Source organism: Lynx canadensis, chromosome A2 (genome assembly GCF_007474595.2).
Source record: "Lynx canadensis isolate LIC74 chromosome A2, mLynCan4.pri.v2, whole genome shotgun sequence".
In the NCBI taxonomy this organism is placed as follows: Eukaryota; Metazoa; Chordata; class Mammalia; order Carnivora; family Felidae; genus Lynx; species Lynx canadensis.
The window spans coordinates 64,821,146-64,836,879 of record NC_044304.2 but is presented as its reverse complement, the minus strand read 5'-3'; the positions used below and the strand labels follow the sequence as shown (position 1 = coordinate 64,836,879).

The following is a 15,734-nucleotide window of genomic DNA, read 5'->3' as shown; positions in this document are numbered from 1 at the left end:
TGGGCTCTGTGCTCACAGCCTGGGATTTACTTGGGATTCTCTCTCTCCTTCTGCCCCTCTCCCCTTTGCATTCTCTCAAAAGAAATAAATAAACATTGAAAATTTTAAGTGTTTTTTTTTTTTTTTAAAAGGATGTTTGAGACCTTTTGTACAACTTAATGGGTAAAAAACAAAGTCTTCATGGATGCTTCCATCAAAATTTAAGAGGGTCTACCAGAAGACGGTAGATTAGGGGCGCCTGGGGGCTCAGTCAGTAAAGCATCTGACATCGGCTCAGGTCATGATCTCCTGGTTTGTGAGTTCGAGCCCCCTCGTCCGGCTCTGTGCTGACAGCTCAGAGCCTGGAGCCTGCTTCAGATTCTGTGTCTCCCTCTCTCTCTCTGCCCCTTCCCCACTCGTGCACTCTCTCTCTCTCTCTCAAAAATAAGCATTAAAAAAAATGTAGGTAGATTAAAAAATATACACCTGAGCTGCAAGAATGAACACATGCCGACTGCAACCGTACCTTGGAGCAGATCGTAATTTGCTGCTGATGCACTGAGCGTTTTTGTTTTACAGATGGGAGCAGAGTAGGCCCGAGACCGTACCCATAACCATAACTCTGATGCTTTTCTTTATTGTTAAAGCTCCCATCATTTAGAATAATAACGCTGCATATTTGCATGGCGGGGTTTCCCCTGCCCGGCATGCCTCTTTCACAGCACTCTCCCCTGTGATTCTCACATTCGCCCTAAGGTGTTGGCGGGGAAGGCGCTGCTATTACGATGCAGTTAACATACAGAAACCGAGCAGCAACACTAGGGAAGGAAGTGGTCGGGTCAGCCAACAGTTCAGACAATGGCACGAACAGCCCCTCACCGAGGTGGCGCTATGGGGCGCAGGGCGGGGAGACTGCCCCTGGGGGCTGCCGTTTATCGGGCAAGGGAACCCTGGGGCATCTGGCTCCCCTGGCCGTGGGCAGGTGCAGGCCTTGGCTTCCGGGCGGAAATCAGCAGGCTGGGCCCGGGCTCCCGCGTGAAGAGCCGTCTGAAGTGGCAAGGCTGACGGTGTGCTCCTGGCCGCACGTCCTGCCGTCCACGGATGTGCTGGGTCTGGGCTCCAGCACCCCGCGCGTCCTCTGCGGTGTGCCCCAGGGTCTGCATCTTGGCGTGATCTCCCGGTGATTACATGGCCCCGGAGTTTGAGAAGCCTTGCCCTTGAAGCACTGGAAACGTGGAGAGTTCAGGCTGGGACGGAGGCCTGGCACAGCCCGCCTTTTCTAACGTCATTCTGCTCGGATCCCAGGAAAACGGACACCTTTCTAGCACGTCTAACGTACCGAAACCTAGTTTGCCCAGTGTGTTTCTGGAACTCCCTGTGACCCTGACCTCACATTTACGGGGGTGGGAATACACTGTGAAGACAATCCACGGGCTTACTGTTTCAGTCTGGTTGTTTGTTTGGTAAAAGCCAAGCCAGGAACCATAACATCGGTGGTGTCTCTCTGTCCCTACTTCTGGAACGTACTCCCTCCGTGAGGGAAGCGTGGCTGGGATGTACCTGGGCGCTCAGCGCTATCTGTGGGAGCGGAAAAGGCCGCTGCTCCTCTGCATATCCAGACTTGGCAGGTTTATTCATTAAATGCAATTATTCTTTTTATCGCGGCCGGCAGTCATTATATTTCGGCAATTTAGTATGCCAGAATTTGATTCATTTATCAAATATTTATTTAAGAGAATTTTCACTGTACGGTCAGGCTTTACATGAATTAGCAGGAAAGTAATTCATTTGTGAGGCCCTCTTCCTCCATCAGGAATGTATTAACATGGGTCCCGGCGTATTCTGTTAAGTGTCTATCACAGAGTAACCTACCTTCACTTTAATTTCCACCTCATTACAAAAGGGGAGAGCCTGACTACTCTCACGCAAGCCTGACTTAGGGCTTGACGGGAGGGGTCCATTTCGCTGGATAATTTGAAAATTAAGGGACGCGTTAGGAAAAGCAAAGTTTGCTTAATTTCACAGGTCAAATTTTCTTTTTTTATTGAAGAGGAACGTTCACCGAAAATAAACCTCTTTTCTGGCTTTCCAGGGGTCTTACAAATAGAAGGCGTCACTTTGGAGGCTGCCCTGATACAGACGTAAAACTTACGACTGGGCGGAAGTCGGCACTTCCTCCCAAGCCAGCTACTTTGCTCTGCGGTTCTTCTGAATTCCCGCTTAATTTCTGATCATCGCCTATGGGTTTGGCCCCGTTTGAGACTGACACAAGGCTGGAATTTGCAAGCCGTCTTCCTACTTCCCTAAGCTGTCTGATAAAACCTACGTGACTCCCAAGCAAGCATTTCAAGTGTTTCCTTCTCCTCCTCTTGTGGAGTGTGGTGACCGATGGCTGGCTTTATGGCGACCCACCAACGCCAACCCCTGGACAGCGAGGACGCTGGGTTCCTATGTTTTCTGTTTAAACTCTTGGGGACCGCTCAAGGTGGCAAATTTATGGTGTTTGGCACGCCTTTCGGCCAAAGAGGAACGTTTCTCTTCAGTTCAAAGGACACCTCGTGCACTCAGTGGAAGAGAACTTGTGACCCATCAAGGCTGTCTGGTGCCATTACAGGTGACTCCACAGTTGTGGTGGGAAGGCTTGGGGCTGGCCGTCTGCCATGACCGAGTATAGGGAGGGGGCAGAACTACGTCCCCTCTCCCCAGTGTGAGAACATCTTGTGACCTTGGGCACAGCCATCAGACACTACAACGTCCTCACTTTTGGACACAGAATTCCACCTTCTCTGACGCCTCCAAAGCCTCCAGCAGACAGAAGCTTCGACAGGAAGTTCTTTACCAATTGGAGATGGAAACTCGGGGCAATGGACCATCGTTGTTCTCAGGCTCACCTGCTGGCGGATAAGGCTGCCCGAGAACCAATCTGAACTCTGTGAAAGACTGTCTCCTGCAGCTTCTCTGTCACTCCCTTGCGTTTCTAAAAACCAAGCTCTGTGAGTTTGAATTTAAGAAATGCAGGGCGCCTGGGTGGCTCAGTCGGTTAAGCATCCGACTTCGGCTCAGGTCACGATCTCGTGGTTTGCGAGTTCAAGCCTCGCGTCGGGCTCTGTGCTGACAGCTCAGAGCCTGGAGCCTGCTTCAGATTCTGTGTCTCCCTCTCTCGCTGCCCCTTCCCTGCTCATGCTCTGTCTCTCTTCTCTCTCAAAAATAAACATTAAAAAATTAAAAAAAAAAAAAAAAGAAATGCACATTTTGGGTCATCCCGGGAGGCTCAGCTGGTTAAGCAGCTGACTCCTGGATTTCAGCTCAGGTCAGGATCTCACGGTTCATGAGTTCAAGCCTCACGTCAGGCTCTGTCAGCACAGACCCTGCTTGGGATTCTCTCTCTCTCTCCGCCCCTCCCCTGTTCTCGTGCTCTCTCAAAATAAAGAAACTTTAATAAGTAAGTAAATAAATAACAGTAGTTCTAGGAGGCATCTTTGTTAAAAAAAAAAAAAAGAAATGTAATTTTTACTCGTGGTTTCTCGGGGGAACCTCCGAGTAGATTTCAGCGGGTCGATATCTTTGGGTTTTGTTCCGTCTTGCGTGAAGGGTGAGCTCATCTGACAGGAGCCCCCTAACAGCACAGCGCCCGCTACTTGGCTTAGTGGTGGGACCTCGGGCCCCAGACAGAACTTTCCAGGCCGGGAACGCTCCCCCTGTGTATAGGTCAGAATTGGTGCACGTTTCGAGGTGGCTGCAGAAAAACAACACTACGCTCGGGAGACGGGTTCCGAACACTCAGCCGAGAAAGGGCAGATGCCTCCTGCCACACCCCGAGGACCTTTCCGGGCCACCGAAGGAGGGACTACGCCAGGCCTTACCAGTGTGGCTTCTTTTGTGGACCATGAGCACATTGGGGCCGATGCAAATTATCCCACAGACATCACACTTTAGTTTGCCGTTAGGAAGTCGAATGCCTCCAGCTCCTGACAGAGCTCTGCTGCCTTGGCCACTGTGGGGGCCATTCATTTTCTCTCCCGCGGCATCAAGCACTCGTAAATCCTCCGCACATTCTTCCCCATTCACTTCACAGGCCCGCCCATTCTCTTCATCACTCTGAGCCTCTACTTTAACATTACCGGCTGAAAGAAACAATACAGGGGCCACTCAGTGTCATCGCAAAAACAAAACAAGACAAAAACAACACAGCAGCAAAAAAGACACCACTTGCAAGCGGAGAAGGTTCTCGAAGGTTCTCGGCAGCCTGGACCCCGGGGAAAGCCCAGGGCTAGGGTCACACCCCGCTCGCCTGGGGCTCTGGGGGAACCCTCTGGGCCCATGGGTGGGTGGGGAGGGGGAGAACCTGTCACAGTCACGTGATACGCCTCCTGGGTTGGGCAGGCCAGGGATGGGGGTAGGGCGAAGCGGTCACGTGATGCGTCTCCCGCGTGGGGTGGGGAGGGGCGGGGAAGAGCTGGCCACGTGATATGCCACCCGCTGGGGGCGGGCAGAGAACCAGTCACGCGACATATCTCCGGGGGCGGGGGAGGGGGGGGCTGGGGCAGACTGGCCAGTGATATGCCTCCAGTGCTGGGGGGAGGGGCGCTGGTCATGTGACATGCCTCCTAGCTGGGTGGGCGGGCAAGAACTGGTCATGTGATGTGCCTCCGGGGCTGGGCAAAGTCCCTCCTAAGCGGTTATCAAGCCTGAGAACCTCGTTCTACTTAACGACGCCACCTTTCCGTGTTCCTCGTGTTCATAAACTCTGGAGCAAGGCTCAGTAAACCCACGCTACTTCTGGCCACGGATGCCGGAAGGAGTTCTCAACCGGTTTTCTTTCTTTGGCACGTGATCGTTCTAACTCCTTTGGGTTCTTGACAATAATAAAACCTGTGCCCTAGAGTAGCGCCACCATGTGGCACGTGTCTCCAGGTGGCTGAAGGGGTCAAGTCGTTTGTAAAAGTGGCAGATCTCATTGGCCTTTCAAAGGGAGCGCCCTGCGTGAGGGTGAAGGGCTCATATTAACCAACGCCCTGACCACTGTTTACTCTGTAGTAGTGATCCCTCTAAGTCACATTTAGGGTGGTGATTTCTGTCATTCACACGTTTTTCTTGGTAAAGAAAATCAGAGGCATCTCATTTGTCATCCTGGGAAACACAGCCTGATGATGAAGGTTGTTGATGGTAAGTCCATCACCGTAATCAGTGGGAGAAACCGCGGTGACCCTGAAAGCTAGCGTCTCCATCATGGTCTCTATAGGTTAATAAGAACAGGTAGGTCAATTCGGCCAAGTACAAGAAACAATGGCACAGATAGATTGTAGTCAGTACTATGAAATCTTTGATCGATGTTTAGAATCACTGGGTCTCCAGGCGTGGTCCTTGGACCATCAGCATCAGCGAGAACTTGTCAGAAGAGCAAATTCTCTGGTCCACCCCAGATACGCTGAGCTAGAAACTCTGGGGTTGGACCCAGCACTCTGTTCTCATGAGCCCTCCTGGAGTTTCCAATGTACAGTCAGGTCTGAGACCGTGGTTTCAAATAATCAACCTAATTCATAACACGCCAGGTTCATTTTATTCAGTGACCACTGTGAATAAATCGAGAGCCCGGACTCTGAGGTCGACATTCCTGGCTGGGAACGTCAGCTCCACCCCACTCATTGGGAGTGCTGGGACCTTGGGCGAGTCGCACACCTTCTCTGTGCCTTGGTTTCCTCATCTGTCAAAGCCAGAACGATCAGCATTGGCCCGCCGGGGGCGCTGAGAGGACTCTCGTCAGTAGTAAGCCCAGGAGAAGTCGGCTTAGGATGGGGACTGGGTGTGACAAATGGGAAGCACGTTCTCCACAGAGCTGTCTGTGGACGGCTCACCCCAGTAGTATCTGTGACACTTCCTTTGTGCCGGGCACACAGCGCGTCACTCGCTCTGGAGTAGTTAGCCCTCACAGTGACCCCGTAAAGGGGGGTAATGCTACTCTCCTATTTCACAGTTGAAGAAACCCAGGCACAGAGAGGCTGAACAGCTTGGGAAGGTCACACAGCTAGCAAATGGGAGACCTGGGAGGTACTACAGGTGGCCTGCCTCCAGCGCCCACATCCCTAAACTGCCAGACCACCAAGGTGTTCCCATTAGCTCTCTGGGGACACAAATGAATACATGGAACAAATTAGATGGAACGTCGGCCCGAGCCCTCATTGTGGATTTTGAGATCCCAGGAGCGAGGGAGTATCTCCTCTGATCAGATCCCAGCATTATGTCCAGTCAGAGGGTGCCTCACATGTGTTTCTCTACAAGACTCCAAAGATCAGAGCCTCAGAAGCACCCGAGAGGCCCCCTGCTGACCTCTCCCAGCTGCCAGAGAAAGGGACCAAGTCCCACCGACTCACCTGCACAAGGCAGGCAAGGAAGGAGGGTGCCACCAGGCCTTTTGGCTTGTGAACTCTCTAGAATCCGTATTCCTAGGCACATGCTTTGAATCCTTTGAGGTGGAAGCTAATTCCTGGGGTCTCATTATCACTGAACTCTGCGCTAGAATGCTCTAGAAACATGACAGTCAAGTTTCAAAGACTTCTGAACTCCTTAACCTGGGATGATGATTATTATTTTTGAAGTTTAGTTATTCTTGAGAGAGAGAGAGAGAGACAGCATGAGTGAGGGAGGGGCAGAGAGAGAGAGAGAGAGAGAGAGACGATCCCAAGCAGGCTCCACTCGCAGTGCAGAGCCTGATGCAGGGTTCATGAGTTCATGACCTGAGCTGAAACCAAGAGTTGGATGCTTAACTGACTGAGCCACGCAGGCGCCCCTAACCTGGGATTGTTTTTAATCACCCAACTGGTGTTTTTTTTTTTTTTTTGTTTTGTTTTGTTTTTAAATGAGATTGGGGCATTCCAGAGCTTGGTGGAGCAAATTATTGTCGCTGGGCAAGTTCTCTCGCCAGTGGCGCTGAGACACAAGGGTGGCGGTCTGGGCACCCGTGGCTGGAAGGAGGAAACCACAGGATGGAGAAGCATGGGGATAACCCCCTCAGCACTCGGCTCTCTCTCACACTAAGAGGAGGCAACCTCTTAGACAGCAATGACCTTTGCTTTCCCAAAAGTACAGTTGCCAGGAACCACGACTTATTTTACGTTGTTAAGACAGACAGGTATTTCTGTGACCGTCGGGTGTGCTCCGTGGCTTGTGCTGTTGATGACGGGGTGGGCCCTTCCCGGTGAGGAACAAGAGAACGGGAAAGCCTCAGGGTGACCTTCAGGGTGACATCGGCCACAGCACGCCACTTGCAGCCAAGGCAAAGCCGGACCAGGAAGGAAGAAGATGAGGATGGCACGGTGGGGGAGGGGCGGGGAGCACAGCGTGGATGTCACCTTAAATGCCACAGAGGCCCTCAAGCCAGCCTGGATACCAGGCACTAATCTGACTTTCTCATTCCTGTTACGCCATGTGACGTTTCCTCTAAGAAATGTCATAGAACCAAAAGAGCCAGGAGGCTCAGATGGCATGAGCGCCTGTTATAAACCATCCTGAGATTCTGCGGGCCCCAGGTACGGTTTTCGGTAGATCTGGGCAGCACCGGTCGAGGCCGAGCTCAAAGACTAGATAGAATTCAGGATCCTGTGATGCTGCAGGCTGCTGGAGAAAAGATCGCGGACAATACCCTCGATCCCTGGTGGCGAGCGCAAGCAGCCATGAGGGACGGGAACTTGACAGGGTTCCGTGTAAGCAGACTAGGTACGCGTTTCCGAGTAGGAGTCGAGCGGAAGATGCAGAGTGTTTTAGGGCTGGAAGCTTGCCAGAACTTTGCGGCCACATTCTAGGCTGCATTAGGACAGGAAAAATCCATAGGGACAAAGAGAGAAAGGATGCCTGATGGGGGAGGGGCCAGGGGCACAGGTGAGAACACAGACCGCAGGTGGACACCACCTTCGGCCAAGGGCAGGTCAGAGTCACGCACAGGTGAACCTTCCCTAAATATGGGCGAAAAGCTTTCCTGTCTTTCTGGACAGATGCAGACTGCGTGCTGGCCGCACAGAAGAGACGGACGGACCTCTGTTCACCCGCGGAGGGTGTCCATGAAACGGGGCCTCCCTTGTGGCTGGGAGGACACAGGCAATACGCCTATTACACTCAAGGGGTCAGTGCATAAACCTGTCTTAATAAGTCACAAACACACCGATCTCAAAATTGTGATCTACTAGACATAAATGTACAGTCCAGTTAAAATAGACCTTTAAAAAAACACAAACTCAGGATGGGGCTGTTGGCTTCACTTATCTAAGTGTGAAAGAGGGGTTTTGGTGTTTTCGCTCAATTAGTGATGTGGCCGGAAAAAGGAAAAAACAGAAGATGCCGCCTTGGGGTCCTGCACGCGGTGAAATCCGGAGTCCCCTGCCCTGGCCAGGCCATAAGCCTCCGCTAAAAAGGGCAGGCACGGTCTGCAGTGGTCAGAAGGAAGGAAGTCAGCGGGGGCTGAGCACACTTGGGGCATCCATGGGGCTGGACAAGCTCGGCCCAGGGAAACAACACGCGGGGCTGGGAGGCTGAGGCTGAACAGAGAGCAGGGGGGCCTGGGTGGCCCTGGCACCACACGCCCAGAGGTGGTACCCAGGGAGCAGGTTCCTTCTGCAGGTGGGCTGGGGGAGGGGGCACCTGCGTGGACAACCTCCGGGTGCATGCGCACAGGAAGACCTGGGAGGTCTGTGTGATTATTGCGTTTGTGAGCCCGCCATTTTGAATTCCACAACCCTGCAGAAGTCAATGGCACCAGTAATTGTTTCCCCTGATGAAGCATTCATGACAGATGAATGGCCTTTATTTAAGCTGTTACAACTCCTGGCCTGGAGCCCACCCAAAGGGTATGCACGAGTCCTACTCCACTCCCTTGAGAAAAGTCAACTGGAACGGGAGAGTCTTCGTTTTCTTCATGATCTCCCTTGAAGGACACAGGTCGACCGGCCCAGTGAGTTCCCTGAAATAGCGGGTCTCCCCTAGTTTGTATTTCTTGTACTTTGCTCCACTGCACGGATGTTGTCTCTAAGTTAACCAGGGCTCCTGCTGACCGGCTGTCCCTACCCTGAATTCCTAACCCACGCCATCTGTTCCATTTTCTTGGAGCTGGAACTGCTCATATGCGCCCTTATATCTACGAAACGCTACGGTCTCCCTCAACGTAGGGATTATACTTACACGTATTTTGCAACTCCTTCCCCTACCACTCAGAAAAATGTCGAACTCAGTAAGGTACTGAACTGACCCGATTAAATATAGAACAAGAAGTGGACGTTCACGTGTTTCTTTGCCCCAGAACGCGCTGGCTCAGGCCTAACCCTGAAGCTCTTTCGTGGACTACGGACCGCACATGGACAGGCGCTCCATTTTATTATTTAGTAAACGTGACATATATTAAGAGCTGATGTCTTCAAATCTCGAGTCAAGAGTTACCTTCTCAGATGCTGTTTTAAATTAGGAACACTTAAAATATTATAGTTATATATTCTAGGGGTCTTGTACGTTATTAGTAACACAGCAGTCCCAAGAGAGACTCCAGACCCCTAAAGTAAGGCGGACTTCAGCGTGGGGACAAGTTTAGCACTGAAGAATTCGGAGAAGCCAGTCAACTCAGGGTCAACGGAGCCCAGAGGCTCCATCCACTGCCAGGCACTGAACGTACTCATGAATGATTAAAGCATTTTAATGCATAGATATAACGTGCACTGGTGGCACCCCCCCTCCCCCGCCCCCCGACAAATGGGTTCTGTTTCCTCTTTGTTGCCTTTTCCCTTTTAGAAAGTATCTTGGCATTTACCAGTAATGTAAAGGTTTGGTACTCAGAGTGTGCCTTTCCATTGTAAAGACACCCTGAAATTGTTCCTATGGTGTGAGTTTAGGCCACGTAAGCCTGGAGCCCTCAATATTTTAAATGGGAAAAAAAATGGGAGAGAGAAATAGACCTGCAACCAGTGACTAGCAAGCCAAAATCAAACGGAATAAAAATATTCACGACAGATCTGGAATGAGTGCGATGATGCTAAAATTTGAGGGGCGTCTGGGTGGCTCAGTCGGTTAAGTGTCTGACTCTTGGTTTCTGCTCAGGTCATGATCTCGGGGTTCATGGGTTTGAGCCCCGTATTTGGGCTCTGTGCAGACAGCGTGGAGCCTGCTTGGGATTCTCTGCCTCCCTCTCTCTTTGCCTCTCTCTCTCCCTCTCTCACACACACACACACACACGCAATAAATAAATAAACATTTAAATGAAAATAAATGAGTAGATAAATAAAATTTGAGATGAAGAGGAAATATATAGATGCTTCTGTGCTGCCTCGTAAAAAGTGATTTACAAAAACTTTTAAGCGTTTTTAAGCTAATGAAACCACTTATTATAACTTCCATCATTTAAAACATAAGGTTTTTGGGGCGCCTGGGTGGCGCAGTCGGTTAAGCGTCTGACTTCAGCCAGTCACGATCTCGCGGTCTGTGAGTTCGAGCCCCGCGTCAGGCTCTGGGCGGATGGCTCAGAGCCTGGAGCCTGTTTCCGATTCTGTGTCTCCCTCTCTCTCTGCCCCTCCCCCGTTCATGCTCTGTCTCTCTCTGTCCCAAAAATAAATAAAAAAAAAAACGTTGAAAAAAAAAACAAAAAAAAACATAAGGTTTTTTTTTCTTGCCAAGATGCACGATTAGATCCTTTTAGGCCTTTAAATGAAGTCAGGGAGAGAGAAAAGAGAAAGAGTCTGAAAAAAGCATGAGTTACAAGCAGACTTACATCCTCCTCGGGTGACTAGGAACACAACAAGCTGGGAAAGAGAAGGTAGAGGGGGGTCAAACAGGTTGTATTTTTAATTTTCAAGATGGAAAAAAAAAGGAGGGGACGTGGGGTGAGGAGGGCAATCTCCACCCTGCCCACCAGGTGGCAGTGTTGGCCAAGAGCAGCTGGGCTGCTGTTTGGGTGGGGCCATCCTCAAGGACAACAGCCATCTGTGTGGAGGAGGAGGATATTTACAATTTGGGTACGTGGGAGGGGGTGTGGAAGAAAGAGACCCGCATACCTTGTGAATCCATTTGCGTAAACAGAGAGGCATATATATCAAAACATATATCATCTACCTTCTAAAATCTCCAAGTAGCATGGGTCTTTAAACAAGCCAGGTTTTACTTACTGAAGTCTTCACCAAAGGACCCGCTTCAACACTACAGCGTGCTTGCCCCTAAACCTTCCTCAGATTTCATGAAAATATTCTGAAAAACCAGAATGTATTTCCTTACTCTTAAGGGCATCTGACGGCTCAACATTGCAGCCATGTGACTGTTCCAATCCTAAAATTGACAAGACTTCTCTGTGCTAGCACCTTCCTGTTTGACGTAATTGTATGAACACACACACCCTCGTGCATACGCATGCATATAAAGACACATCCATACATATAGAGCTCGCAGAAGTCCATCTCTCAAGCTGTCGTTTTAAAGTTGAATCACAGGGAGATCATCAGTAGAAGAAAGATCTCTATAACTTTTCTACACTGGAAAAGCAGTCAATTTCCACTCCGGGTTGTGAGAACAGGGTATGGTTATGTGGCCAGTGCTAAATCCTTCAAGTATCAAAGAGTTTTGATTACCAGGATGTCAGAAACTTACCTTTAACGTTACTGACACCTTTCAGGTTGAGCCCGGATCACTAATTGTTGCAGTACTAACAAGCACGACCTGTTTTCTGACGTTGCTTTAAAACAGGAGAGAATTTACTAACGCACGTTCTCAAGGCTTCAGTCCTAAGGGGGGCAACCCGTCTGTGCTCCTTTCAATATTCGGCTCCCTGTGCCTTTTTAAAAGCACACCGCATTCCTTAAAATACTCCTTCGGCGATGCTGCCCTAATCCGTCTATCGTTCACTGACTCCTAACAGCTAAAAATGAAATTAACATCTGCTTTTGGTTTACCAGCTCAGATCAGGAAGGTTCTGCAGGCACAGACTCCTAACTGTGTCCGCTCAGGCAGCGAGGCACCGCAGACTAACGGCCTCAAAGCCCTGCCAGCGTGCTCTTCTCGGTTCTGAAATGAATACTTCAGAGCCACGGAAGGAGAGCGTGCATCTTTCTCCGGTCCGACAAATTCGTAAAAGTTATCATGAAAACACGCTGGGCTGTTTCATGGGGACAGGAAGTCAGGCCATTTTATCATCACACTCAATAAAAAGGAGATACTCATCACATGAATGGCAACGCTGTTTACCAGCATGACTGGAGTAACAATTCAATCAGTACTATTGTTCCTTCTACCCTTACTGTTACGGCCACAACAAGAGGAACGTCCCATAGCGTATCTTCCAATGGTCTTAAACGCTCCATATGCACGTCCTTGTATCGGTGATGTCCCAGGTGGTTAATGAACAGGACGGTCAAGATGTAGCTCATTGGGTCAAGCATGAAGGAAGGTGGTGTGGACACATGCATTCACAACATTTACGCCATGGAAATGGAGGATGAGGTGAACATGCGTTTGTTTTCTAGAAGCGAAGCATATACTTACGAGAGAAAGATTTGGGAATGAGTGCATGAAAATCCCTAAAGCCATCGGCCCCATATGTAACTGCAATAAAGAAGGAGAAAGAAAGCTGGCTTTTGACAGTGTTCACAAGATGCAGTCAGAGTTTAAAAGAAAGGATCATTTTATTTCTTTTAAAAGAAAGCACGCTTGCTCGAAACCCACAGTTGGCTACTCGTCTGCCACTCTCAGCCTTCGTACAGGCCACTCAATGGTAACACGGTGCTGCTTGGAGGCAGGACCACAGCGCATGGCATGTTATCACCTAACCTCTGCTGCGCCAAACATCTTAGGGGCAGTAAGAAAAGCGGTGTGCTTCTTAGCAGGCTGAGCGCATGGCAGATTTTCTTCATTCGGCTTTCAACATTTTCTTAGAAAGTGTTCGTAGAAAATCAGCAATGTTCACACCGCACCCTGAGTGGGGAAAAATTAGTGTTTTCCCCCACCTCAGAACGAGCTATCAATTTCTGTGGGTATTCCTTATCAGCCGCTCTCATAAATGTTATCAGCGCCTCAGATCTTCAAGTCCTTGCTCTGTGTTTGTAGGTCAGAGCTTCCCGACATGTGTCTATGTCTGAAGGCTTAGCAGCTGCCACCCACGCGCACCCATGGAGGCACGTGTGGAGACACGTGTGTGCGCGCATACACGCACACGGAGTTTTCTCTCCAAGGGGGGCATCCCGACGTCTGTCAGCGTGGCGAGCGCAGCCTAGCTGCTAAATTAAACTTGTTGGAGCAGCCACCGAATTAGCAGAGGCAAGACGATGGCGTCCCCACAGGAAACAGACCTCCCGGACGTTGCTGGAACCCGTTTCAGCTTCCACACTCCTCTGACTACAGACCCTCTCCGTGCTTCCCGTGAAATATTGACTAAAATACTGGGATAATGGGCAAGCATCGTTGGAGAGAGACTTTCAAAGGTGCTCCTTGAAGTGACCACCTTAATCATTTCCTAGCAAACCCTCAGCCTCATTTACACTGTCCCTTGACGGTCTAAACCTCACAGAGACCATCACTGTCACATGGCCCACGTGGAACAGGCAGGTCAGCGGTGGCTTGCCCGGGCGCATGTGTGCTCGGTGTCCACAGCCAGCCAGCAAAATGAGGCCGATTTTTCAGCGGGCTCTGCACTGAGCTTCGACTCCCTGGGTCACCTTTTCCAATCTCTGGCTCTCTGTGCGCAGGGGTACAACCATCTCAGGTAATGGGGGTATTTAAAGGGCAACGTATTGCCTTTTGAAAACGGGGGCATCACCATACGTGATAGAAGACAGATGAAAAGGCATCGCGGCCACACGCCCCGAGATATTGCTCAGATTGCTGCTTTGGGGCCTCAGCGTGACGCGACTGGGAGGTCAGTTTCCCCGGGTGTCCTCTTAGGACACAGCTTGTCTGCATCAAGATGCGACCACAATTCAGACGAGCTTTATCATGTCTGTCCTTCATATTTGATTCCCTAAAATGGACACCAAGTTTAAAAAACAGAACACGGCTGTAGCTACAGAGTTACTCTACTCCCCCCCTAGGAAAGCTGAGCCGATAGGAGTTCGCGCTCACTCACGCACCACACGTGTTTGTGCACAACCAACTTCTCGGTTCAGAAGGACGTGGCCTCCTTATGGACGGTAATTACGCACAACAGGAGAATGTGACACTCACCTTGTCCTGTCCTGTCCAGCCTGGTCCTGTCCTATCTGGTCCTATCCTGTCCTGTCCAGTTTTGTCCACTTTTGTCCTGTCCAGTCTGGTCCTATCCTATCTGGTCCTATCCTGTCCTGTTCTGTCCAGTCTGGTCCTGTCTTGTTCTGTCTGGTCCTGTCCTGACTGGTGCTGCCTGGTCCCATCTTGTCCAGTCCAGTTCTGTCCTATGTCTGTCCTGTCAGGTCCTACCCTATTCTATTTCAGTCTATTTTCATGGAAGGCATTCACTGGGGGTTTTGTAAATGCCAGGTACGTGCAAAGAACTTTCCATAAACTGCCTTTTATCTTCACCACCATCCTAGGTGGCAGGAACTATCACTAGTTTATCAGAGAGGAGACTGGGGCTCTGCAGAAGTTCTGGAACCTGTCCTCCTGGAGGTTAGCATGTAAACGCGCAAATCTGAGACTGTATCTAATGAATGCATTACAGCCAGTATTCCAAACACACATTCTCCCTGTGCAGGAAGGGCCTTTGAGAAGCTGTGTTTTCTCTTCCATGGTGCTTGAGAGGCATCAGGAAGGGCGTTACCACAGCTGCACACGCACATACACACTTAGGTGTGCACGCACACACACACATACTCACCTGCATTGATCAATAGTCCCCCACAAGATGAAATGAGTTAACAACGAGCGATTTGGAAAGCGCGGCCCCCCGGCACTGCCCTCCGTGTGGCTTCCCCACCCCAGCTCATCCGGGCCCCGTCACAGTGTCTCATGAGTCCCTCTCCTCCCCTGAGCAGGCTGGTCCAGGGGTCATGCAATCAGACGGTGCTCATGTCTCCGGTGGGCGCTCAGATGGGCCACAAAACCCTCCTTCTCACTCATGCGGGCAGATGTCTTACAGGTGCAGACCTGTCCTGCCCCTTATCTCAGTGCTGCTCGTAAGCCTAACACTCGTGGCAAAGCAGACCTTCTCGATGGTGCTAGAAGCCCATGGGATACGGGAAGTGATTATCTCCCGATGGGCTTTCAGGCCCGTCTTCGGTTCCTTAGTAAATTCCACCCCAAACTTTAGGCCGTTGTTTTACAAAAGGGTACAGATTAAAAAAAAAAGAAAAAAAGACTCAATGTATCTTAAGTTTTCTGAATGTCACAAAATACATTTTTCTTGTCAAGAACAAACTGAGTTCATTTGGTTAGGAGTTTTCAATTCACCACATTGTCACTAATATTTTCAAAGAAAACGCTGTGGGTGCCTCAGATTCTGAATTCTATTCGGATTGCCAAATTGACGAACGTCCTGGAAAAACAGATTAAATGCCCACAAACCACACTTTTCAGTTTGTGTTGGGTCGTGCCCGTAAACTTCTCATGATGTTGTCAGTTCAGGGAGACATTAAGACAGACCTGAGATCTTCAAAACAGGAGGAGGAAGTCGGCTCTACTTTCTAGCCAAAGGACACTGACAATTTTCTGGGGAGAGTAAACACGTTTAGATTTGTATTTAGAATTCAGAAATACGCCGGAGTCTGACTTTTATACGTATTCTTCCAATCACATTAGCCTGTTGGGCACGGTCGGATCATTAGTGTGCT

The 15,734-nt window shown here is 50.1% G+C and overlaps 1 protein-coding gene across 15 annotated transcripts in view; it reads right to left on the bottom strand.

Moving 5' to 3' along the window:
- The window catches only part of IKZF1 (IKAROS family zinc finger 1), a 101,494-nt gene that overhangs the window by 24,728 nt on the left and 61,032 nt on the right, over positions 1 to 15,734 (bottom strand). For 8 of the 15 annotated variants that reach the window (XM_030307645.1, XM_030307646.1, XM_030307649.1 and 5 more), the window contains exons 4-5: positions 12,481 to 12,540; positions 3,843 to 4,103 (exon numbers count right to left, since the gene is read on the bottom strand). The exons of 4 other annotated variants lie outside the window; for them this stretch is intronic. In XM_030307645.1, the coding sequence (XP_030163505.1) occupies positions 3,843 to 4,103; positions 12,481 to 12,540 (321 nt within the window). The remainder of the gene's footprint in view (positions 1 to 3,842; positions 4,104 to 12,480; positions 12,541 to 15,734) is intronic. 3 more of the 15 variants (XM_030307656.1, XM_030307647.1, XM_030307650.1) reach the window with 1 other exon arrangement.